Genomic DNA, 26,505 nt, shown 5'->3' on the forward strand with positions numbered 1-26,505 from the left:
TGTATAATCACTAATAATACTGTGTGCATTCATTAAACTTGAATTCATGAACTGCTAGGCCTATAACATTAACAATATTGCTTAAAGTTACTCTGTATTCTACCACATTACTAAGGCCTACGAATTATACATAAGATAAAACACATTTTAGGTGGACACAATGAATCAAGGCTGTTTGGTAACAAAATTTGGGATTAGAAGAACTTCAACTTCGTTTTGGCTTGATTGCACCAGGCCAGGTATTTTGGACAAGGCCCGTCCCATCATTTTCATAATGGTGACGTATTTCATGACCCCGGTTGGTTGACTAGTACCGGAGTTGAAGAGATTAGGGAACCACCGAACAGGTGTCAAGAAGAAATGAGACGCCTCGTGACCGAATGACGCGTAGCACGAAGCCAAGATATGATCCACAACGATGGTTCCGTGTTCCGTCAAAGGTACGTAGGCGCCTATGACGGTATTAAGATCATATACGTCATCACTTCCTGTCACCCTAAACCCCTATATTTGATACCTTCTTCGACTTTTCTTGTAATCCCGTGTACGGTTACGAGGCTTGTAGAATTTGAGTCCTTGTAAGAATATAAGATGTCGCCTAGTTGTACCGATGCTGCGAATCTGCGTAGGTTAGAAGTATTTTTAGCTAGTATACAGGCCATAACTCGAAACTTTTCGATTTTCTCCTCGCAGGATGCATAAGTTTATGAGATACGTTCCATAAGCATGACACTTCCTATACTTCGTAATGCTAGAGACTTACAGCTCGAGATAACTAGTTCGAGAACGACAAGCGAGAATTGACTACACTCGGTTTTGCAGTACATCTTCTTATTTAATCTGTACTAAGTCTTTGACAGCGCCTCACCAGGCGAAGCTTTACGAGAACGTATGACCTACGTCACTTCATGACAAGCTCCAGTTTGTAACCAGTGAAAAACTTATGGAACATATCTTATGAACTTATGCTGGAGATGACTGTTTTCCGTTTTCTTGAACTCACCGTGCTTGCATCAGACCAGAGTTGTTTCCACTTGATGCGAACAACAGATGAGTAGAGGAAAGTGAAATTTTCGGACCTTCTTTGGAGGTCAATTGAATGTACTCCGCTTGACCTCGAGGTCTCCGATCAAGGAATGCAACTACGCGAGAATAAACCGCTTCCCCGGTTGTAGTGGCTTTGGGATATAAAACCAGCAAGGATTAGGGTCAACTTGAAAATCGTTGGAAGTAGTGGGAAAATGCGGGTTATTTCTCCAACTGTTTACTATTGTTTTTGCTTTATTAAATATAAATATAATTTTGGAAACTGGATCGAGGAATTGGGGACAAGAATCACTTTTCACGTATGAAATCGTTTCCAATATCAGAAGAAGGAGAAACAAATATATCATTTTCTGACGTGGGTAGAAGCAGAGAAAATTGACACATTCCCAACTGCCTTTCTGTATATAAATTCGAAGAATGCGGACACTAGCCTTATCCTCCCTATCTACATGAATGTATTGGATATTTTCCCTTGAATATTCTATTAAAAACTAGCAATAGTTTTCAAAATAAAATATTGTTTCACAAGTTTTCATTTCACGTGGTTACTGACAACATTCATCATTAGGGTTTATTTACTTCTGCCATAAGTTTATATCTTATGAACTTATGCTTCTTCCATAGCGTATCATGAATTGAAATCTCCAGCAAAGAAAAGGACTCGGCTCTCTTATATGATAAAGTGGGCTTCTTTTGGAAAAGTGACATTTTATTGAAAGCTTTCAGGCAATCAGGTATATACGTCTTTTCGTATATTTTCATTTTTGCTCTAGGCCCTAGTATTCTTTTTCGTAATCTTCTCCGGAAGAACTTTATATTTTGGGGCATTTCATCATAAAAGATAAGAGTATTCTCGCAGGTGTTTATGACATTTTCGTGAAATTCGAATTTTAGAAAACAATTCGGAAATATTTCATATTTCTTACGATGTCTGTGAATAATCTAGCTGTCTCTTCAACAATATTTCATACAATACTTAAACCCTAGAACCTTTTTAAACTCGTTTATATTATTGAAAACAACCTAAATTCTGGTATATGAGACTTATCTCTCTGAGAGGGTTTTAAAATTTCGTCTGAAAATATCTATATAAAATGAATTACATGGGGTTTTCGTTGCTTTAAAAGCAAAGGTTTGAGATACACATTAAGGCAAGATATTTTCTACGAATCCCTAATCAGGGTCTATAAAACAAAGCTTCCAGCTTAACTACAAACCTAGTCTATACCGCTAACGACATAATAATCCTGGCTTGCGTATTTTAGCATAATATGAATAGAGATAAACAAAAGGAAAACGAAATTACCAAAATTAACACGGTATAGCTTTTAAGACTGATTATATCATTAAACTTTCAATTTGGTTTTGGGAGCGCTAATGAAATTTCTTTCTAACTAAGCCTATACTTCCATTAAGATGTTGTTGCATAATTTAGACTTGAACAAAACAGAACAACCTCTATCATAGGCTAATGAACTTCGTTAATAGCAACAAAGGTTGCTTTTGAAGATTAAGGGCCGGCGATAAAACGGAAATGATGTATAATTATGAAGGTTAAAAGAGACCATTGCTTCAATGATACTGACCAGCTAAAACTTTTTGTCCAATTTGCAAATCTTTCAGTGGTATTTGTCCAGCGTCTTCGACGGTGACCACGGAATTTCCGGGAAAACACGGACCAGCAGCGCAGTCGCAGCAAAACATATTTCCTGTCATTCGACTCCGACAGTAACATAAGCTGTGGAAGGAACATCTCATACTTTTGCGGTCCTGTTTTAGCAGCAAGGTGATAAATGGGTAAAGGGTCAAATGACTTCCTATATACATTTTTCTAGCTTACCCGACGAAACCAGTAATTCTCTCTTGGTACTTCTTCTATTTCCTCTTTGTTGTCTCCGTAGTCTTCCAATATCTCAATATCATCCTCTATTGTAAAGGGAACAAAGAACAACTAATCCATAATCTGTATGGATGGGTTTGCTAGAACGCTCCTTGGTAATATTACATTCGGTCATACTTTAGTCACGGTAAAAGTTCAGATATTCAAATTACCCTATAAGCTAATTTAAATTTCTGATAAAATGTGCCTGGCTTACTTGATATACCATATAAATTCCACAGATCGCGTTTCTGACAAAAGTAACTCGCGCGAAACAAATTTAGTACACAAATGAAGCTGCTAATTTATGAAACTGTCGCTGACAATTGAAAGTGTAAGTCAAATATAATTCGTTTACAAATTGAAAGTTCTCGGTACGTGAACTTTAATACCTTAAAAAACCTTTAATCACCTATTCGACACACCCATGCTCATAAAACGAAGTTAAATAAACATTAAAATTTTACATGCTCTTACCATTTTCTATATCATGATCAAGTTGATCCAAAAACTCGTAGAATAGTGATTTGAGATTTGACGAATCAATTGGTATCGGGGCCGAACGACACTGAACACTCGGAGATAAAATAAAAACCAAACTCAAAACGGTAATTAAAGAAAAAGGAATGAAAGAAGCTGATGTCCCGTGCAAAACAAATACTGATTTCATCTTTCCTAGCTCTTAATAATTCAATTTCCACGGAGGTAACTGTCTCGAGATAAGCGAGCTATCCAAGCAGAATCACTCCCACGAACAACCTGTTGATCAGGATTCTGAGTTTCGGAAGAGGGAAAAGTATAGTTGATGAGATGAAAGTTGAAACCCCCGGGGTTCACGTGACTCCAAACTCTGATTTCTATTGGTTACGATTCTCATATCTATGGTATTATGAACTGCCCAAGAATTTTTAGACCAGCTGATGAATTTCTAGTGTATAGTTTAACAGAAATTAATAACGTATTGCTTCATGGAAGAACTGGAGTCGAAATGAGTTAAATATTAGTATAAATTAACCATACAGATTGATGTTTTCTAATGAGTAATTAAATTCATTAGCAGCACTGTGAACTTTAGCAATACAGAAGGTCAGGAAACAAAATTACTTTCCCTCTCTATGAGACTAGCTGCAAATTCCTGGAACCCGAGATCTATTGTTCGACTATCTAATTACGTAATTACAAAGGAATTAAATGAAGATTCTCTTATTATGACTTTGTTGCATGCCGTTTTGGAGAATTTCATTTAATTATACTCGTTGCTTTGACAAATTTCAGAAATATTTCCAACGTTCTTGAGATAGCTGGGATTGATTTAATTTTAGAAGTAGGAATAGAGAACAGAGTAGTCTGGGCGCTCGTATGAAAGAAGAGGCGGGTCATAGCGACAGAGGTAAAAAGGAATTAGGTATTTTTCGCCGTCCCCGTCAGCAACGTCATCGAAACGTAGTTTAAGTGAGCCAATAAGATAATTTAAACTTTTCGATACGTGTTGGAGGGAGGGGCTTTATACTGGGCTATGAGTCGGACTGAAGTAAAAACTAACCGTTCTCCATTCCTACTTCTGAAATTAAATCTCTCCCTGACATAGTATAATGATGGAGATATTTCGAAATCGTAAAATCGAAACTAGATTATGTTTGGATCTATTTTAGGATTTGTGTTTTGTACTTTCGAAAGCCTACATTTATGGAAATATTATGGATTTATACCTCCTCCTCAAATTTCGAAAGTGAATTTATATTTAGCAATCTTCGGTAAATAAGGGTAACGCGTGGGTTTTATTTGGTCTCCTATTCAGCAGTGCATTTTACTGCTTATCATTGAGTTACGAGAAATTTAATATTTCCAAATTAATTTATGAATAAAACATCATTAGTCTGCATCAAGGTTATTTCCTCAAAAAGAAAAAAAAATAGAAGACAGTATTAACTGACTGACTTAAGAAGTTTTTCGGGTTTCATGTCGACCCTTTTTAAAAGAAGCTCAAGTATTACGCATCGATAGTAGGTCTATAGGGTACTCAAAGGATTTTCAATAATCATTGCCCGAGTCTCGATTTACTTAAAGACATCTATCGGATCAAACCCTTAACTGCACGTTTCATTCCCAATTTAATAAAACATAATAGTTTTTTAAATCGGCAAATAATAAATAAATATTTTACTAAAATTTTATTTTTTTTAACACAATAACGTGTTTATTGACCCATTTCTCCTAGATAGTATAAAAAAACGTCAATGAAAAAATGAAATTTTTCGATCGAAACAATTTTATTTGCACTCTTGCTCAGTACTCTGTCATCTTTCTAAGTGTTTTTCTATAATACCGAGTGTTCAAACATAGTAGTACGGATTACTACGGTATGACGTAATGAAATTAACTCTTGTTTCCTTTGGAATTCTGGCACGATCTAAACTTCAGTTAAATTAACTTTATAATAGAAATTAATCGTTGCTAATTTCTGAGTAACAGTAAAAAGGAACCAAGCAATGAAGGCGTTTTAATTTTTTAATTAAAATTTGTTTGCATTTGTGAGGATTTTTTAATACATATTTTTATTGTTCTATAGTTTTTTAGCACGGTAGCTAACTCCGGTGGTGCTAAGGGATGTCGCGTTTTACGTCACAAAATAATGCGTTCTACTACTTCTGATATTAAACCATACTTTGCCGAAAACAAGAGTGATAATTTTCGTCTTTATGTTATAAGACCTGGTAGTCTGTGTATAAACGTCTTTTCCTCCTTGATACAAAAAACGCATTCCTTAGCCAATTTAATTTTCATCTCCCCCCCCCTTCTCTCGCGGTTATTACGCAATCCCCGTTTCAATGCCACTTGCCAAAAGGCCAGAACATCAAAAGTTTCCTCTGGCATAGAGGCAGGATGTTAATTGTCGTCACTATCTGAAGTTTCCTCTGTACTTTCACTTGGATGAAACTATTAAACTTCTCCGTTAAAAAATGCAGAACATTTTTAGTTAGATTCGTGCTATGTGGGTTGATTATAATCACCATAAAGGTATTGGCACGTCAGCCATGAGAAACTTGTAGTGTACTTTTGTTATACTAACTTCACCTTTAAAACCGAGCCTGGTTCTTGTTGAGGTGAGTCAAAGGTCTAAAATCAACTTTTAATTTATTCCGTGCTGGTTCCAATGGGGTAGACACACCCTCACAAAAAGGTTTTGGGATGCGTTTAACGGTACTGATTTTTCTCGTATCGTCTCCGTTCACGGACGTTACATCAAACAGGGATTGGAGTAAGCCTTGTTTAATGTTTGTGTTCCCGAATAAAAATATCCTAGTGCCTTCCTAAGATTGGCTCTAGTTCCAGTCAGAGACAAAAGGTCATTGAATCGCAACCCGGTCGTGTGCGCAAGTCCTCCAATTTTGGGTTACCATAGAAACGGGGCATCTTCTCTCTCTCTCGTGCTAGGAACCATGGATGGTTCCCAACCTTACTAGCTTTTCCCTAGCTACGTCCGCGCCTGTACCTCGATCGCATCCTTCCCTATGTTAGCCTTAGCCGGCTCGAGCAAGGCATAAGGAGTAAGCCTTGACGCGTGCAATGGTTCTCGTCACACTGACTACAAATCTCGCCCTCGCTCTGACGTTGAACAGTACGTGGAACCAGTGGAACGTATCTCTCGTCGCGAATACTGATCCTTCCTGAATAAACCCCCATTAGACACATGGCATGAGTCGCTCGCTTTGGCTATGCCGCAGTTGCTCTCCTAGATTAAATAATCTAGAGCTCTTTGTGTTCTGTATATCGTTGTATGATGTTCAAATATATTTAAGAAACATTTTCGCTTTGTGATCGCGATTTGGCAAAAGGGGTAAGTTACTAAATATATCCTTGAATGTTTATAACGCGAGGTAACCCTTTCTGATAAACAAAGAAATAATAGATGATACAAGTTTTGATTATAAGAAATCTTGGTTAATGTTTAAAGCTATTCGCAATTCGATTGTTATGGCATAAATTCAATGGTAGAGTAAGAAAAGTGCTTAATGGTAATGTCTAAATTAAGGCTCAAGTTTCATTGACCCTTAACACTTCTGGTAAATCCACTTAAATTCAAAGAAGATTAAATTAGGCTTAGTTCTGATTTTTCCTTACGTTTTTAAATAAGTCAAACCGCTTTCGGTTCTATAAAAGATCAAGCAGAGAGGCCTGGGTCAATCTAATTTTGTAAGTCAGTGGAGCGAGTTATGACGTCATTCCTTTCTAGATAGGGGTATAATTTAAATTACAATATTTCTTGCCAGAGTTGCTACATTATAATCGAAGTTGATTAATATCGTGATACTGATTTATCGATTTAAATACAGACGATCATTTTACCCTGACAGAAGCGCGATATTGAATAGATTAACGAAACGTGGATTAAAGGAAAACTCTTTCTAGACTTATATAATCGATAAATCCAATTCAATTTTTAATCAAATGGGAGTGGCAACTTATCAACTTAACCTATAATTTTCCATATACACGATATCAAATATAATCCATAATCTTGTCTCTATATATTCAGTCTGTTTTATGGAAAGGTTATGAATATTTCATAAGGTATCAGAGAATATTTGGTATTGAATGTATGGTACACCCATTGTCTAAAGGGTATGGATATTGACTTTATGTGGGAACATAACACACTGAAATAGAACTTTAAACGTTTCTGCTTCCCGAGATATTTACAATCAATAAACTGTATAGTATTCAAAGAGAATTTCACTCTTGAAATGACTAGAAATTCTCGTAGTAAAATCGATCGTGTTTTAACTTGGCAACAGAGATCGAGTGAAATATCTTTAAACTCGATAATTATTTCAACGGGAAGTAACGGATCTTTTTGATAAACACGTGTAACCATAAGTTTATAAGATGTGTTCCATATGTATGGTACTACCTAGACTTCGGGGGTGTAACGTATTAGATTAAAACTAAAATAGTCAAAGAGTTACGATGATTTTGAATTAAAATTGGACTGCATCTGTTTTCCCTTTCCTTTAGGGGGCGTATCGCGTTTAGGAAACGGATGAGAGATTCCCGTCTATTTCATGAAAAATATTTATTCAACTGCTGTAGCTTTAATAGGTATTTTATTATTGTTTCAAATTGGTTTTATTCAAGCACAGGAATTTGAAACTCACTTTTAGTCGAATAGTTTAGCCTATAATATCAGAACTATAACAGAAACTAGTTAAAAATGAAAAGCAAAAATGGTTTCACAAAATGTTAAACGAGTTTTATCGCCTTTGGATCTAAACAACGAATATTTCGAGGCAAATGCCGACGTGGAGTAAGTCACTCATAGACTCAATCCAAGTAAATATCAATCAATGCCAAAACTAAGGTATATCCCGAACCGAATTGACGTCATAATGACGTGAATCTTCGCTACTTCATTCAAGGCGACCAAATGTCGCTGTCCAAGTGTAAGACTTCAACTGGAAGTTCGTGAGATACAGTAATTGAGTTCGTTAATCTATAAGTATTTGAGGTGAACCGAGTTCCTCTACTGATTAAAGTTTATTACGTGAAAGTTCTATACCTATAAGCGGTTTTTCTATTTGGGCGTGGTTGCTTTTAGGATCGCGTGGCGATGTATTAACCCAGATAAAAGGAAAACTCGATTATTTATCTCGCAAACAGAGAGCGGTCAACTTACGGCACCCTATGGGTCAATACGGAGATACTTGTATATACAAAAGCCGAGTCCAATAGTCCCCGCTGTGATAAATGTATTGCTATAATATTTATAGGGTCATTTTTGGGATCACTGATTTTTTGACAGAAATAGCTATTAACGAAATTAGTAATTATCTTGAGATGTTCTAAACAGCCGCTAAGCAAGCAGCTCTAAAGCTTTTAAAGAAATGACAATACTAGATTATCATTAGTCATTACAGCGTATCTAAAACACAGTATCACCCCTTGACAATAAAAACTACCTAATTCCCCGTGTTTATGTAAAGTCACGTTGGAACGAGTTTTTTTCGTATCCTAGCTTCCTTTATGTTTATTTTAACTTCAAGGCTATTTTAATATTGACAACGCTTTCTCTACCTCCAATGAGGAACAATAATAAAATTTCCTAGGCAAACTCTGTTTTGCTCTACATTTAAAGTAGTTCATTGATTTTTGGCTAAAACGTTTCAGGTATTAGGTGAGACGCGTGATCTTTCACTCTCAAGTCAGTCTCTCGTGTCCACAACTCTAGACGGAGAAATTACTAGGCAGTAAATGTAAAAATTCGACCTAGTAATAGAAGGCTAAGGGTTAAGCGCGACTTAGACATAATGGAGCCTTTGCCTTCTTTAAAGGAAAGTCGAAAATTAATGTAGCACTCTCAGGGTTTATTGGCCCGGCATTGCGACATTATGTTTGCTGAACATAACCAATTACTTTTTTATTACTCCTAGTAGTTCGCCGGTTGCCCGGTTACGAAAAACTCTTTAGTTACCTTGGAGAAAGGGAATGCTCCTTTCAAGTTCATGGAGCTCACTCGACGAGGCTTCATCTTGGTGGTCTCATTCGCATGTTGCTTCCTGCTTTTCCTGGTTTCATACGCCGACCATCGATTTGGCGCGGCGTTGGGTTTTACATGGTTCAATCAGGGTCCTGTCTTACCTAGTAGAGGCTATCTCGTCGATACGCCGGGATGTCAAATGCCAAATTGGGACCCCATGGACGCTAGCGTCTATAGGCTCATTACGTAAGTTTAACCTTAAGAAAGTAGTCCAAACTATGATTATATTTACTCATATTTTCAGTAAAAATCTATCTCCGTACGTATGCTCGTTTCAAATGTCATTCTTGGTGGTCGGAGTTAACGGCACTCTCCGTATCGACGGGACTATATTGGAGAGACTGTACCAATACACGGCTAATTCCATACAATGTCGGTACAAATCCATACTCAGAGATCCCGGTAAAATTGATAGACCAACGGATAACGATTTCGTCTACGGACCAGATACCAACGTGACATTTGATCAACCTTTAGGAGCCGAGTTTGTCCACGTTTTTTGCTCTCAAGGGGGTAAGAGTATATTAATTTCGAACGAATAATTATAATATCGTGATTTTCATAGTAAAAATTTTCATTAGGTAAAGACTTCCACGATGAATATTTGGCCCTTACTCCTTTGAAACCGGTGGTTGAAAAACGGTGTCAAGAAGCCGAGGCATCTTTTATCAATATGACTTCCAAAATGGATGAGAAAGATATTCCAAAGGAGAGATTGAACGTGATAATCATCGGAATTGATTCCATATCGAAGCTAAACTTCATTAGGCACTTTCCTCGAACCAGGAAATTACTTAAGAATAAGCTAAAAGCTATCGAACTGCACGGTTACAATAAAGTGGCCGATAATACTTTCCCTAATTTAGTTCCTATGTTGACCGGTAAGGCGTTGCTCTTTTCACCGAAAGCCGGATTTCATTATTGATTTTTGGTTTTGAACAGGCCAGTTCATTTCTTATTATTGGAATGAAACGAAGAAGGATATGTTCTTCGATGACATTGATCTTGTGTGGAAAAAATACGCAGCGAGAGGATATCGAACCCTAATGGCTGAGGACGCTCCAAAAATCGCTACTTTCAATTATTTAAGGAAAGGTTTTAAGGTATAAGGAAGCTAATTGAGAAAAAACCATTACGTTGCTTTATTAAAAATTGTTACAAAATAGAATCCACCAACGGATTACTACATTCGGCCCTTCGCCCTTGCGGCTGAGAGTTCATCAATGCGTTCACGTAGCAAAGAAGACTGTTTCGACGACCGAATGGAACTCAAGGTCATTTTCGACTACGTCACGAGTTTCGTTGACACAATGGACACTCGACCCTTTTTCAGTTTCTCCTTCGCTGCTAGGTTGACGCACGATGTCTTAAACAAAGCCGGAAGGGCCGATTTGCCATCTCACAGGATCCTTAATTACTTGCATTCGCGTAACGTCACTAACAACAGCTTGATTATCTTCATGAGCGATCATGGGATACGATTCGGACCAATCAGGGAGACGTACATAGGTAAAATTCCGTCTTTTATCTCTTATATTTCTGGTTCAATGTATTTCTTTCGACTTAGGTAAATTTGAAGAAAGATGGCCCATCATGTTCTTGGTATTTCCGGACTGGTTCTACAAAAAGTACCCGGAAGTGACGCGTAATTTACGAATTAATCAAAAACGTCTAACAACACCGTTCGATATTCACGCCACTTTGAACGCGTTGTTAAACTTCACGGGCGTGCCAAACGACAACGTTTCATTATCGAACAGAGGAATTAGCCTCTTCGACCAAATACCAACCGAGCGCACTTGCTCGGATGCCGCCATATTACCGCACTGGTGCACCTGCCAACGGCTGACCCCGGTCTTAGCCAACTCCTCCGAAGTTCGTGTAGCAGCTATGGCCCTAGTTGACACTCTGAACGACTTCATATCGAATCACACCCACGTATGCGCTAAATTGTCCTTAGAAGAAGTTCGCGACGCTCACATGGGACAACCAAATGACGAGGTACTGAGGTTCCAACGTAATGTTCACGACGTAGTGGACAATCACGTGCTTTACGGGCCGAGAGTCAACGCTCCCGCCGACTATTTAGTTACTGTGAAAACCAAACCTAGTGGGGGCATATTCGAGGGTACCATTAGGGTAGACCACGTGCGGGGAATTAGACAAGTACTCGGGGACGTCAGCCGAATTAACTTATACGGGCACCAAGGAGATTGCTTGCGAAACGCTAATCTACGCAAGTTTTGCTATTGTAAAACGCAATTAGTAGTGGCACCCTCTTGATAGTAATATTTACTGTGACTTTAACTTCAAGGTCTACCAATCCAATCTCAACCACATTCGCAGTTTCACAAACAGTTGGTCCAAAATGTCTCTTTCAACAAAGAAATATTTAAGCACGCAAAATTGTACACCGAATTGTACTTTGTATTTATTATTAGTTATTATTTTTTTATTAAGGGTTTCAATGCAAATTTGACCCTATAAGGGTTCCCGACAAGGACGCGATTAGACAGGTTCCATGACGTAATTAATCAGGGAAGGAATGAGGTTTACTAAGGAATGACGTGTTGGGGTCAAGTCGCCTTGGGCGGACCTGGGCAGTCGTTCTTGTATGGTAGGATTGCCGAAATAAGTCTTATTCCCCCATACTTTGTTATCACCAAATATAGTCAGTGCTTAATTTTTCAATTATTACAATAATAAAAAAAAGTTAAGGTCAATTTAACAGTCCACATCTGGTCATTTGAAGTTTCGAACTTAATATTATAGAATTGTGATACTCAAAGAATGTCATTCTTATGTAAATACCTTAAAGACTTCCTTTGTGATGAGTGTTGTCAGAATGGTGTCAGCCTCAAAATTAATAAAAAAAAATGTATTGTAATAGTTTCTTTTACTGAAATTACATTGCTAGATAAATAATTTTGTTAGTTTTAACAAGTGTTTTAACTTTCCTTGATTTAATTAACATAAATCAAGCCCGTAGGACTTAATAACTTCGGTTAATTTACTTCTGGTTGGTGATTTGTTTACGTTTGAGCTTCTTTCATTGATCGATAGATGTCGCTCTAAAAACACCGACTACGGCATCTGCAGATAAATCAATAAATTAATGGAGTTTAGGGTATTCCTGGGGATTTTTACCCTTTTTTACTCGTTTTGCGTAGTTTTTAGTAATGATAAAGCAGTTAATGATGAAGTTATTTGTAAGTTTAATTTGCACCGCATTTTCTCTATTTCACTTTTATCTAATATCATTGACTCATTGCAGTTAAATCACTATTCAAGTACAAACGAGCGGAGCAACTGAAGGCAGCTAAAGTCATTTCTGGTTTCTCTGATTATGAAAAACAAAATAAAACCGTTTCTCTTCTATTTAATAAGATATTTGAGGTTGTTATTAAGCTCTTTTTTTTTACTAATTAATAACTATAATTAATGTATTATATGTCCTGTATTATGAGGGTAGATTTTAACAAAAACTAAGATTGTCTTAGAAACAAGTGACTACATTCCAGGTTCAAAATTTCCAAAGGATGAAAGCATTCGCGATGGTACTTAAACCTTAATTAAATCTTAAAAATAATTAAATAAACTAATCATAGCTTGATATCATAGCTTTATCACAAACATTAGAGAATACAGCCTTCCTTGGAGATATGGTTTTACGTCTTCCAGATATTACTCAAAAAATATTCCGTATAAACCCTGAATGGCGAATAATAACCCATTGGAGCATTGATTTTTGCACTTCCACAACATTATTTGACGATACAACACATAAAATGATAAATCTTGCTGCTCAAGAACTTAATTTAATTGAAAAAGACCCTAATTATGTTAATCCTTACAAGAAAAAGGTAATTAAACATTAATTGGCGATGATTACTTAGAGTTTTTATCTTATTGAACGTGAATATTTAAATTTAATTTGTGTTTAGGTTGAAATTCCAGTTTTTGCAACAACTGAATCTACGCCAATCAAGAAGAAAAAGAAATTAAAGAGAGGTCCCCAGTTAACTGGATCTCGACATGACCTTTAATTTTAAAAATTACAATTAAAATTACTGATCTGTAGAACTTATATTAATTAATAAATTTATTAAATTTGTTTAAAAAAAGTGTGAATTTATTTTGTGATGTCGTCGCGGAACATTTACAGCCAATATTATGGATTTTTTAGCCTTTTACCGCCATATGGTGGGAATTTTGTTTCTCAATTACATTAAGTTCGTGAGTAATTAATTATTAGTTTAATTGTTCATAATTAGTTACTTAATTTTTTGATTAGTTTGGTTTTAAGAAATTTAATATTTATAATAATAACATTAATAGTAATTTATATTTCCATAGATGGCGCCAGTGACTGGATTAGGCTCGTCCGCGTCTCGTTTAAAATTTTAATTAAACTCCTCTGATGTCAAATGAATCTTCAATTTTGATTTTCAAACTTTGAAATATTTTTAACTCGGTTGCAGTCTTGAAAGGGATTAAATTGCGATATATTTATTAATATATTTCTGGGAAACAAGAGTGAAACCGCCATATAACGGAAAAATATAAAAATCTCAAAAGCATGTATGGTAAATAGGCCTTTACATAAAATCCGTATGTTGCCGGGGGAAAAAGCAGAGACGAAGGCTATTCTTCCCTCCCGCGAAAAGAAAATGTTGCCGGGGGAAAAAGCAGAGATGAAGGGCGTTCGTACCCTCCCGCGAAATAATTTATAGAAAGGCCTATTCAGACGGAGTTTTGTTTAGGCCTAGGCTTAGGAAAGAATCCCTTTACATCTGGCAGCCTGTTATCATGGATGAAGGATGCGCGTGAAAAACATTCGACGCTCAAGAGGATGTGCAACTCCCTATACTAAAAAGTAGACAAGTCGATACTAGCGCCGCCTGGCTACCAGCGCTGGAAACCCTCGCGGGAAAAATAAAAAATACTGGACATAAGAAAAAAACCGTCTGTTTTGCTTCTAGCAGACGACGCTAAGGAAAAAAATTGACGGTAGCGCGTGTTTTTTTCTTATGTCAAGTATTTTTTATTTTTCCCGCGAGGGTTTCCAGCGCTGGTAGCCAGGCGGCGCTAGTATCGACTTGTCTACTTTTTAGTATAGGGAGTTGCACATCCTGTAGAGCGTCGAATGTTTTTCACGCGCATCCTTCATCCATGCTGTTATTTGTAAAGGCCATTATGTTTTTTAAGAGCTTTGACACATTTAATAGAATTTATGCAGGGGTGGAACTATCTTTCTCCAACCACACCATACTTGGGTCCCTAACCCCTAGAAAATGGGGTATTGCTTCCGAACTAGAGGTCATAAATTAGCAATCTTTGACCAGGCGTAAAAAAAGTAGCAAAATGTGAAATTGTTTCGCTATTTTATTCTTTTCTTTTAAGCCCATCCAGAGTTTTAGGTTACGTTTTCTCTACTGTGTTTTCTTTCCGCTACAGCGATTAGCTATATTATGAAAATTTCGAATGCATGGTTTGCCAACTCATAGGCAAAATTCGCGATTTATGACGCTTGGTATGTTTTGTGAAACAAAACCGGAAAAGTAGATGAACACGAAGTATATCCTAGCCTAACGTAACATATTTCACAACATACACATATCGCGTATGATGGTATATATTTTCGGGTTAATCTATACCACAAACGAAAAAGGTGTAGTACTTCGAATGATGGACTATACTATATAACGGTGGAAATTGTTTTGGGTGAAAACGTTTGAACCTAAATCAAAAATAATGTTTCATGGATAGTTAAAACTTTATGAAATATATAAGATCTTGCATTTCCCTCGAATATTTTGCTCCTTTCATGCATTACATTGAAGTCCGTTTCATACCAATATCTAGTAAGTGCGATACTTTCTTCAAGAATTCGCCACAAAATCATAGGAACCCAATACCCATGGACCACAAAACCCCAGTAATCCAATACCCATGGACCACAAAACCCCAGTAATCCAATACCCATGGACCACAAAACCCCAGTAATCCAATACCCATGGACCACAAAACCCCAGTAATCCAATACCCATGGACCACAAAACCCCAGTAATCCAATACACCAGTAATCCAATACCATGGACCACAAAACCCCAGTAATCCAATACCCATGGACCACAAACCACAAAACCCCAGTATTTCAACACCCATGATCCACAAAACCCCAGAATTTCAACACCCATGAACCACAAAACCCCAGAATTTCAACACCCACGAACCACAAAACCCCAGTATTTCAACATCCATGAACCACAAAACCCCAGTATTTCCACACCCACGAACTACAAAACCCCAGTATTTCAAAACCCAGGAACCACCAAAAGCCCAGTATTTCAACACCCACGAACCACAAAACCCCAGTATTTCAACATCCATGAACCACAAAACCCCAGTATTTCAACACCCATGAACCACCAAAGCCCCAGTATTTCCATACCCATGAACCACAAAACCCCAGTATTTCCACACCCATGAACCACAAAACCCCAGTATTTCAGCACCCACGAACTACAAAACCCCAGTATTTCAACACTCATGAACCACCAAAACCCCAGTATTTCAACATCCATGAACCACAAAACCCCAGTATTTCAACACCCATGAACCACCAAAACCCCAGTATTTCCATACCCATGAACCACAAAACCCCAGTATTTCCACACCCATGAACCACAAAACCCCAGTATTTCAACACCCACGAACTACAAAACCCCAGTATTTCAACACTCATGAACCACCAAAACCCCAGTATTTCAACATCCATGAACCACAAAACCCCAGTATTTCAACACCCATGAACCACCAAAACCCCAGTATTTCCATACCCATGAACCACAAAACCCCAGTATTTCCACACCCATGAACCACAAAACCCCAGTATTTCAACACCCACGAACTACAAAACCCCAGTATTTCAACACTCATGAACCACCAAAACCCCAGTATTTCAACACCCACGAACCACAAAACCCCAGTATTTCAACATCCATGAACCACAAAACACCAGTATTTCAACACCCATGAACCACCAAAACCCCAGTATTTCCACACCCATGAACCACAAAACCCCAGTATTTCCACACCCATGAACCACAAACCCCAGTATTTTAACACCCATGAACCACAAAACCCCAGTATTTCCACACCCACGAACTACAAAACCCCAGTATTTCAACACCCATGAACCACCAAAACCCCAGTATTTCAACACCCATGAACCACAAAACCCCAGTATTTCAACACCCATGAACCACAAAACCCCAGTATTTCCACACCCATGAACCACCAAAACCCCAGTATTTCAACACCCATGAACCACCAAAAAGCTCTAGTAATAATATAATCATCGCCTAATAACATAACATAACCATTCCACCCCAGTCTTTGTTTCCAAATGGCGTCTAAAAACCAAGTCAGTCCCCTGCGCGGGCCTCCGTAGCTAATCACCCCTCCACTAGTCTCATTTTTCCTTCCCCCCTATTTTCCGGGTTTTTAGACTTGGTTAAGACACGCAGACAAAGGTCACGCGTTGCCACCACGTGACGGTGCTTGCCAATTTTTAATTTCGGCATTCTTTTGCAATGTACATGTGCATTGATGATTCATCGCCCGGGGGAAACCAAAATTGGGAAAAACTTTTTCTTCCCCCATTATCCTCGTTTTTAGATCGGTTAAGACACACGAGGGAAATTCAATACATTAAAATAAAGAACTCAGACAAATATTTCCAATTTTTGATTGAAATTTGTTTTTCATAATTAGTTACGAATGTACATTTACACTACCGAGACATTACGATGTGATTAATAAGGGATGCACCCAATTTTTTATATTAAACACATCAACAATCAAACTTTAAAAAGTTTGTCACGCGCGAAACGTGTTCAATATTGCAATATTTGATAAGAAATAATTCATAAATCATTCAACCCCTTCCTTCCTTGGTCCCTGGTCGATTTATTTTCAATAATCATCTGATACTGTAAATTTTCCTCGCCTTTCAAGATGTGGAAGTTCATAACACCGATGTTTAAAACATCGTGGTTTAATGATTGTCACTAGTAATTAAGTTTTAAAATAATTATGTAGGCCTAAGGCTTTCGTACTAAACAACAGCTGTAGAAATAATTACACCTCTATAAAGTGTTCTCAAATTAACTTTGATTCAGTTCTAATGTTGTCAAGATTCCAGTAACATTGCGGATGAAAAATTAACTATAAATTGCAATTCTACTTCTAATTACGGGCTTCTATTGAATCATACGATTCAATCAAAATTGCCCAGGAAACCGTGAATGTCTCAGATTTAACGATTCAATTGTATATGCTTATTCGTTTTGAGCAACGTAACGTTTAACTAAATCCTATAACTAGTCCAGTCGAACGGGATGTCATAAAATGTGAATTAATGAATTCAACGTTTCCTTCCCCCCCCCCTGTCACGTGCCCCTTTCTAGCGTCTTCTTTCTTTTAGGCCTGGCAAAATGTTTGAACGGTGTATAGCAGGGAAGTGCTACCAAGAGGGACCGAGGAGGGGGGGTTGGAACAAGCTCAAGCGCTAGCGCGGATTTATTTTAACGAGCCGTTGGTAGTCAGTAGGATGTCATTTACATTTAGAGAAATGGTCAGGAAAAAAAGCAGGGTGGCAGGTTGGCTGGATGATCATCTTTTAAAAGTTCTCTAACAATGCAAAGTTCTTCCCCAAGTTATTTTTATCGAACTGGTTAAAAAGGTTGTATTCGCATCTACGTTTTTAGTAAATGATACCCTATATCCGTGGGTTCGCGCCGCCAATTTCCGGTAGTTTCGACGTGACAAGAGGTAAGTTATACTTCTATTACCGTTACCATTAACACTCGCGCAAGTGTTGAACAACGTTTGAACCTTCTCGCGCCTTTTGATTCTCTCTATACTTAGGGCGCGAATTTCCGCCGACTTTAGTCTTTCGCCCTCGTCACCCCAGTGTACCTACTTTCTGCATGGTCATTAAGAAAACTAGAGGAGAAGTTGTCTCTCTAATTGGCGCTCAAATTGCACTCTGTTTCGGAGCGAAAATTGGCGCGAAAAAAGGGCATTGCAATATAGCGGAGATCAAGCTCTTATGTTAGAGGGTGGGACTAGTGACCCTGTTTTCGCCTTGATATAACTTCATTCCTATATAAAAGGCCATAGCTATTAGTTTTTTTTTCGGCCTTTTTCCCAGCTAGGACCACGTTTCAAAAAGCTTTGTATGTAAAGTATTTGTATTTAACTCTTTATGTGTCGAGAGGTTGGATACTGACAAGGTCTATGGGATAGTGTTGACGTTTGGACCAATTTTTAGACGAGTGGCTAAACTTGCGCCTCTTTTTATTGTTGAAAGAAATTTATCTAAACTATAGTGTGGAAAAGATGGCAATAAACAAGGTAATTAGCAATAATTTGGAAAAGGTAGCGATATTTAGAGGTAAAAACATTTCCAAAGGGGATATTTATTCAGTTGATTATATCGAAAACAGGCGCACATCATGGACAAAGCAATACTGAAGGACGGATGGCAGTGGGGGAAAGTTGAAAAATACTTGTTAATTCGCCTTCTAGCGGCAGATAGTAGCAAACCCGATAGTGGGGGGGGCATATGGGGGAATCAACGTTCTAAAGAGGGAAGCAGCTAACGTCTTACTTTTTCTAGATGGCGCTAGCTTTTTCCGGGATTTGACTCAGTATTTTTTATAATCCCCATGTCCTTTTTGGGGCTGAAAAGGGGGAAGTAAGCTTAACGGTGGTTGTTTAGTCGCTTAGTATGGGGCTCTATGGGCTGCCATCGGTCCTTCAGTATTGCTTAGTTCAGCCTAATACGAGTCGAAAAAATGAACGCGCTTGTTTCATTATGATCAAAAATGCGTATATTTCGTGTTACAAGTGTCAAGTTATTAATTTAAATGTTATTTATCATTTTAATTGTTAAAATTAGTCGCGAAACGGAAAGAACTATCTTTAAATTTGAAGATAATTCAACAGACGTTCATGTAAGTTCAAAATAACGTATTAGGTCGAGTTACATTCTAAGTTGATTAAAACGGAGTTTAGTTAAGGGTTAGATGGTAATTATTAAACCTTGTAATTAGTTTAAACTCTGAATTTGTGACATTTTCAATCTGGTACTCGCGTATATGGTTGTAATGTCTTTCTTTAGGAGATACCGTTACGGGTGTGGAAATATTACGTTATTGTCCAACCCCAAGATACTACGCGTATTCATCAGTCACGAAATAATTTAGATTGTACCTGAAAACCCTTTTATTTACTGTTCATATTACGCTTCAAATCTTTGTAATAGGAACAGCCATGTATATCGAAAAAGGGTTCCGAATATATATATATGGTTCTAGATATGAAAACATATAAACTACATTATAACCTTACGTGATATAAACCCATTTTGGAAAAAAATTTGCTTTATGAGTTTTAACACTTTAAGAATCCGCAATCCGTATAAGCTTTTTTGTAGTACGCGCCTAAAAAGATTTTTGGCGCCAAAAACGAATGAGTCGCACGTGCTTGGCGTCTCGACTTCACAGATTATTAGCTCTATGAAATATACACCATTTGATGTATAAAGTCACTTGTGATGAAAATCGAATTAGGCTTAGCTTTAAAAAAAGGCGGCTAAAATATATATAACCGTCGTTTTGAGTTATTTTATAAAGAAAAAGTATTTTAACTCGAAGGTTTCAGTTATTTGACCTGTGTTTCGAGGTAATTTGAATCAGTAGCCTTCTGTATCTATCAAGGCTCGTGCATGGTGTTAATTTCCGTTCTTAAAAGTGATATTTTAGTTATCCATTGTTTCCCCCTAGAGGCGCCGTTTCTCATACGTTTTTGGGCGAGAATTCTCGGGAAAGTGACGTAGTTTTTTAAATTCCGCCATCGCTGTTTCGGGCGGGAATCTGCTGATAAACAGCGTCATCCAGGTTAATAGTTAGGCAATTCTATGCAACGAAAAGTCCCTCCTAAAAGTATTACCATGCCATGGCTTTGATAAATAAAGGAGGCAATGGACTTAAAATATTGAAACGACAAACACTAGAACCGGGGAAATTCTTAAGACATTTTTTTTTAAGTTACTTCGGCATATTCTATTTCTTATATGAATATTAGGGCAGAGAAAATTTCCTAAAACGAGCGTGTCATCTTTCCGGAGGCAGGCAAAATATATTTCGTGTTTGATTTGGATGGAAGGCTTTTTAAAAGCAAATTTTTTCAAGAAAAAAAAATAAGAGAATCTTTTTCTCGCTTTTCTAAATTCATTGGTGGATGAAATCGTTCTGTCTAGGCATTTTTAACCTGTAAAATATGCCAGGCGTTTCTATAGAACTGAACAGTGTACTTTTTTGAACGGTACCTAAAAGCAAAATGCTCCTTCTGGCTTTGCTTCCTGGCCAGGGTGAATACCACAATAGCGACCTCGCCCCTGTGTGTTGGTTTCTCTTTATGTAATTTCCGAAATAGTCTATTTGGGTATATTGCTTAAAATTACCCTCTGGTACGGACAGCACTCGCATAAATTACATCGAAACTTCGTTCAATAATTTTGGTTCTACCATTGATGAAATATAATGAATCTTTCATTTTAATATTATGGTAAATGTCATCAATGGTGACCAACTCGAGCGTCTTCACGAAGTACGCGAGGATGGGTTTAGACTCGATATTCTTAGTAATACGAATGAATTCTTGGTTATAGTCATTTACAGGAGGACCCATTTTCGGTGTCTTTTATTCAAAGATCTTCATTTTTGGGTTTCATTGAATATGAAACGTACGCGATACCCGCTGTGTCTCTACCCCCAATAACCCTTTATAGGAAGGCAACTAAGAGACGCTATATAAGAAAGGGAGAGAAATTGAAGAGGTTTGGATGGAGATGTGGGGCAAATCCTCTTTCACGGATCATTTCTTCGTAAAATTATTCAGCTTTCATTTGGAGCAGCCAACTGTAAAAGCATTTTTGAGTCTTGGAAACCATGCCCCCCTCTTTTTCTTATTTCTTTTTTCTTCTTTCTTCATTTTTTTTCTTTTTCTTTGACGTAGTAACGGAAGAAGTTGTTATAGTTACAACAAATGTAGATATGGAAATCATTTTCTCCTTGATTCTTTTCTAATAACACCTCCCGTATGTATTCCTCCAAGTTTCTAATATACGAAAGAGCAGTAACCGGTCGGTGCTAAGCAGTTTCATATTTTATTTCGAGGGTCCTGAGAATTTCGTGGGTGAAAAAATATTGTGTTCTACTTAATGGTTATCTTTATATTTATATTTACTGGAAATCGACTCACAACCTAAACAGCGATCATTTTTGGAAAAGGCGAACATAAATGTGAAAAAAATTTCCATAATAGCTTTGATATGTATAGGGTGTTTCTGATAAGTCTGCCATAACTTTAAGGTGGTGTCCTTAAGGTCAAACCGAGTGAAAAGTATCATAGAACACGGTGTCTACAACGTTTAGTCACAGAGAGTTACACGTATCAGCATAGTCTTCAATCTAAGAATGTTATTGAGCCTTTATCTAACAGAAGTGTACCGTTAAATGCGTAGAAATGTGCCTACGCTGGTAAATAAAGCAAATTTATCCACACATGTAACTATATCCTGGTTTTAACTGTCAACAAATGTTTGGAAGCCCGTGTCTTCGTAACTAAATTTTGTAGTCGTATACCATATTTGACACACACACCCTTTAATTTATGGCATTATTAAGTGAAACACTCTGTATACGGAGCAGTGAGAATCAATTAAGATCCCGTTATAGCCCACGGAATTCTCGGGTCCTTATCCCTGCAGGCATTCTCTCTTTCTTCTTATGTAGCTTTTTGCTTTTTTGGCAAACGCGAACTACTTATTTGAATGACTTCTGACGCATCATTTTGAAAATTAGCACTTTTTTTCGTTACTCCGGCTTCCAAAGTCTTTCCTCTCCGTTCATCACTGCATGCAGCACTAGCTGTGATGGCGCGAACCTTTTCTATAAAGAAGGCTGCTTTTTATTCTAACGTTAAAATTGATTCTAATCTAGGAATTGGCTTTTTCCCAGGCACCGTTCTTCTTCTTTACCCCATTTTCTCAAATTTTTTCGTCATTTTCGCTCTTCAATGCATTTTAGGCCTCAAATAAATAGACGCGCTAGTGATAATGCTCTAACCTTTAATCTAGAAAAGTTATTTACGACTATGAATTTATTTCGATTAGTAGATGAATATTGAAAATATTACAACTATTGAATTACTAGATTTTCTATTATAACCATGAATGTTTCGTAAAATCAGTTTTTGATAAATATTAAATAAATGTTGCCCGAAGCGTGATAGGCCTTTGTTCTCCTTCGGATGAATGGGATCTTACTCTTTCTTCAAATTGAATTTCAAAAATAATGTCTAAATCCTAAATATTTAATTTTTCTTTGGGACGTTCACGATATTGGCAAAAATTGCAAACCAGTTTTAATTGCTTGGTATTATTGATTAATAGGCGTATTTTGTACTTTTGAAGGAAAATTATTTGAGCAAAATTATGTCAATTTTAATTTGAAATTAGTTCGATTTAGCCACTAAAGGCGCTTTCAGACGATCGAACTTTTTGACTCAGCTTGATGGGTCAACTCGAGTTGAATCAAGTAGTTGGATCGTGTGAATAGACGCTGGATGGGTTGGGTCACCAAAAACGTTGACTAGGAAAAATTGGGGTCAACTTTTTAATTTCATTTCTCCAGCCAATCAAAATGAATTACAAAAAAACCTTTTTCGCGGCTTATTTCGTAAGTGCCAAGGAAGTTGGCGCTTAAAAAGTTCCATTTTGGCGGTAAAAGTTTAGTCGTGTGAAAAGGAAGGATTTACTTCACTTTTCCCTTCAAAAGTTGGGCAAGTTGATACAACTTTTTGACCCATCGAGCTGAGTCAAAAAGTTGGATCGTCTGAAAGAGCCTTTAGTCCGCTTAATAAATTTTATTAAATTAATATCACCAAATAACTAATTTGGTTCAGTTCGAAAATGAAGAGTTTCTTTACTAAATAAGGCATCTCTTCCTACAGATGAAGTCAATATTCATTTAAGAATTTGCGAAAATTAAACGAGAACTTTTGGTACATTTTTTTTTCTTAACTAAAACCGAGAAAGAAATATTACCACTACAAACTTTACCATTATCACTCGCTTCACTCTCAAAAAGAGGTAGGAATAGAAATTACTATTCCATCGGCAAAAGCTTACACGAAAGTCCGAACCCCGAAAAAAAAAAATGATTGATTTTAATGTTGATTTATCAAAATTAATAGGGAAATTATTTCACTCTCGTTACGTTACGATAAGTATATTAAAAACTTCTCTGGCGTATTTCGTACGTACGCGTTATTAACGTATTTGAACTGCAGCTCGGGGTTTGTAGGGAAAACTTAAGAAGAGAGAAGCGTATGAAAATTTCCGCTTGGAAAAATAAAAGAGTGAAAACAGATGGACTTCTCTTTTTAAACGCCATCCGTCCAACGTTCATCGGAAAGTAGCGTTATTTAAAAGCGATGGAGTCAAGTTATGGAAAGACCGGGGGGAAAAAGGGAGTTAGTACGCGCTTCGGTGAGCATTTTTTACTTGTTTCCTATTCAAATCTGACTTTTGGAATATTTTACTATTTTTTTTCTCCTTTCTTTCTGCGCTAAAGTTTACTTCAAATAGGACCTAGAGAATGGAAAAAAATTGTAAAGCGTTAAGGGAACTGGGCGAATTAGATTTCTACTTTATGGCAGTAGGCCAAACGGAATATCTAGGCTATGGGAGTTGGCCAAATGGGATGTCGACGTTTTATGGGAGTTGGCCAAATGGGGTGTCGACTCTATGGGGGTTGCCCAAATGGAGTGTCGACTTTATGGGAGTTGGCCAAATGGAGTGTCGACTTTATGGGAGTTGGCCAAATGGAGTGTCGACTTTATGGAAGTTGGCCAAATGGAGTGTCGACTTTATGGGAGTTGGCCAAATGGAGTGGGGACGTTATGAGAGTTGGTCAAATGTAGTGTCGACTTTATGGGAGTTGGTCAAATGGAATATCGATTTAATGTGCAATTTTTCGAACAACCTTACATTTTATTGTTTCTCCGAATGTTCCCTACGCATCAATAATTATGTCACTATAAGGACTTAGCATTTTTTACCGTTTTCCCTCGTCCATCTATGTTCTTCGAGTTACGAACTTCTCGTTGGAAGTCAAAAGCGTGGCTGTAATAGGTTTTTCGTGCCCTGTGTGAATGAAGGAAAGGATATAATTCAAAGAGATCGAGGGAAGAGAGGCCCAAGAGAGAGAGAGAGAGAGAAAGGAAAAGCCAAAAAATTCATCTCCGGGAAAAAATAAAAGAAATAAAGAAAAATTGTTGGCGAGAAATGGTCATCTTTTTGTGGGAAGATTGAAAACTTTAACGGACCGTAATGTACAAATGCCCTTTTCCCCTTATACTTTGCACCTTAGCCCTCCGTTTCCTAAAATGAGTGAGGGGATATAGCCCAGAGAGAAAAAAGAGCGTGTTTCCATCCTCGTATGTATTTCTTTTGGTAGAAAAGTCACTTTCATTTCAAAACGAGAGCCCTGATAGTTTGTAGAGATACTATATAAGTATAGTGGCCATCATTGTGTCCATGGGATAGAGCTGAATGCGGTGGATTGCATGGGCAGTATGATCTTTGATAGTAGATGAGATGGTTGTACACATTAGCAGGCTATGAGTTCAAGCCTCCTCTTGAGCCAAGATTTTTAGCAGTGAAGTTATGTATGGTTCATTAGTTTCGTTTTAAAAGGCATCCTTTCAGAAACTGGGTTTGAAACCACAGTAGTTGTTTAATTTTTAAATTTGTATTGAAGTTCGAGTTGTGCGTAGTCCAGAAGCTTCGGAACAATTTCATCTACACTAACCCATGGTCTCCTTTAAAACATTCGGGTTCTTTTCGTGTACCAGTTTTATCATCGCTTTCCAATCTAAGAAACTAAATATTTTCTTATTGGTTAACGCGGTTTAAAGCCTATATTTTGTAGTTTTTCCAAGAATGCAACTGCGTATGGTTAAGCAGGACACCACGAGGTGGCAATACAGGCATTGCTTAATTACGTGTCAAAGCATTTTCCTTCGCAGGATATTTTTTCGTGATGTCACCCATGCGCCTTTTTTATTCTTGGTTATAGCTAGGCCTTGCTAGAAGTTTCTACGAAAGTTGACGGGTAGGCGACAACGGCTTAAAGATGTCAAGGCTTCGGATATGTTTTGAGTAGGGTTGCTACCAGGGTGCTATACGCGTTTTGCGGCCGACTGTTCTGTCATCTCTAGCTCAACTTCCCTCCCCATTTTTCTTCTCTTCCTTGTTCAAAAATGTCTTGAAAGAATTTGTTAAATATTACCAAGAAATTCTGCTTAACTGACGAAATTGGTTTAAAACCAATGGTATATAAAAGAAGAAGAAACTGAAAGTGGGCTATGCATTGGAGTAGATGACAGCTTTCCGTAGTGCCTAGTGTGATGATGTTTACGACGCGAAATCTGGCTTTCTCTATAGCTTCTTGGGTCCACCAATCAGCGCTGAACTTTAATATTGCGTTATGATTTTTCTCTCCAACGAAAATAGGGGCGTGGTCGCCATTGGGGTATTCTCCTTTTCGCCAAGAAGCATCGCTAGAGGCAGTGCGAGTTGGTATGTAGTGAACTAGGGCTCCGTATGGCGTTGCTTCTTGGCGCGAGGGAGAACACCCCACTGGCGGTCTCGCCCCTGTGTGTTCGTTTCTCTATTTGTAATTTCCGAATTGGTCTATATCCAGCTTGGTAATACGATATTCGCAGGCAAACGAAATAAATTCATGGTACTACAACCTACACTAATTTTCTTTTTCTAAAGGGTTCCATTTTCGCGGGCGATTAGGCAAATTTTAAACGGGATGGGGAACTTTCTTAGTTTTAATTCAAAACAAAATGTTTGTTAATGGTTTTGTCTCATTTTGATATGTTCATTTTCTTAGAT

General features: G+C 37.5%; 3 protein-coding genes across 3 annotated transcripts; 2 read left to right on the forward strand and 1 right to left on the reverse strand.

Moving 5' to 3' along the window:
• Nucleotides 1–4: 4 nt before the first annotated feature.
• LOC149602618 (sonic hedgehog protein-like) lies at nucleotides 5–3,596 on the reverse strand. Its single transcript, XM_089860819.1, has 6 exons — nucleotides 3,404–3,596; nucleotides 2,888–2,973; nucleotides 2,634–2,817; nucleotides 1,004–1,178; nucleotides 518–621; nucleotides 5–452 (listed from the first exon to the last, which is right to left on the reverse strand). Exons 1-6 carry the CDS (start codon nucleotides 3,594–3,596, stop codon nucleotides 166–168), a joined length of 1,029 nt encoding a protein of 342 aa, XP_089716945.1. The 3' UTR covers nucleotides 5–165.
• A 5,714-nt stretch (nucleotides 3,597–9,310) lies between these two features.
• LOC149602619 (uncharacterized) lies at nucleotides 9,311–12,552 on the forward strand. Its single transcript, XM_089860811.1, has 6 exons — nucleotides 9,311–9,647; nucleotides 9,706–9,974; nucleotides 10,043–10,342; nucleotides 10,404–10,564; nucleotides 10,628–10,970; nucleotides 11,029–12,552. Exons 1-6 carry the CDS (start codon nucleotides 9,427–9,429, stop codon nucleotides 11,742–11,744), a joined length of 2,010 nt encoding a protein of 669 aa, XP_089716937.1. The 5' UTR covers nucleotides 9,311–9,426; the 3' UTR covers nucleotides 11,745–12,552.
• Nucleotides 12,528–13,585, forward strand: LOC149602620 (coiled-coil domain-containing protein 134-like). The gene is made up of 5 exons (XM_089860812.1): nucleotides 12,528–12,670; nucleotides 12,736–12,857; nucleotides 12,934–13,018; nucleotides 13,083–13,324; nucleotides 13,406–13,585. Exons 1-5 carry the CDS (start codon nucleotides 12,577–12,579, stop codon nucleotides 13,505–13,507), a joined length of 645 nt encoding a protein of 214 aa, XP_089716938.1. The 5' UTR covers nucleotides 12,528–12,576; the 3' UTR covers nucleotides 13,508–13,585.
• The last annotated feature ends 12,920 nt before the right edge of the window (nucleotides 13,586–26,505 follow it).

This window comes from Phalangium opilio, unplaced genomic scaffold, assembly GCF_054372755.1.
Source record: "Phalangium opilio isolate 3A_F unplaced genomic scaffold, DU_Popi_V2 ptg000354l_1, whole genome shotgun sequence".
NCBI classification, from domain to species: Eukaryota; Metazoa; Arthropoda; class Arachnida; order Opiliones; family Phalangiidae; genus Phalangium; species Phalangium opilio.

Coding starts and splice junctions, on each gene's coding strand:
- LOC149602618 (XM_089860819.1), bottom strand. CDS start 3,596: ATGAAATCAGTATTTGTTTTGCACGGGACATCAGCTTCTTTCATTCCT. Junction 2,818..2,887: donor AGAATTACTGGTTTCGTCGG/GTAAGCTAGAAA, acceptor CTGCTAAAACAG/GACCGCAAAAGTATGAGATG. Junction 1,179..2,633: donor TGGACAAAAAGTTTTAGCTG/GTCAGTATCATT, acceptor TATATCCCAAAG/CCACTACAACCGGGGAAGCG.
- LOC149602619 (XM_089860811.1), top strand. CDS start 9,427: ATGGAGCTCACTCGACGAGGCTTCATCTTGGTGGTCTCATTCGCATGT. Junction 9,975..10,042: donor CGTTTTTTGCTCTCAAGGGG/GTAAGAGTATAT, acceptor AATTTTCATTAG/GTAAAGACTTCCACGATGAA. Junction 10,343..10,403: donor TTTAGTTCCTATGTTGACCG/GTAAGGCGTTGC, acceptor GGTTTTGAACAG/GCCAGTTCATTTCTTATTAT.
- LOC149602620 (XM_089860812.1), top strand. CDS start 12,577: ATGGAGTTTAGGGTATTCCTGGGGATTTTTACCCTTTTTTACTCGTTT. Junction 12,671..12,735: donor AGTTAATGATGAAGTTATTT/GTAAGTTTAATT, acceptor GACTCATTGCAG/TTAAATCACTATTCAAGTAC. Junction 13,325..13,405: donor TTAATCCTTACAAGAAAAAG/GTAATTAAACAT, acceptor ATTTGTGTTTAG/GTTGAAATTCCAGTTTTTGC.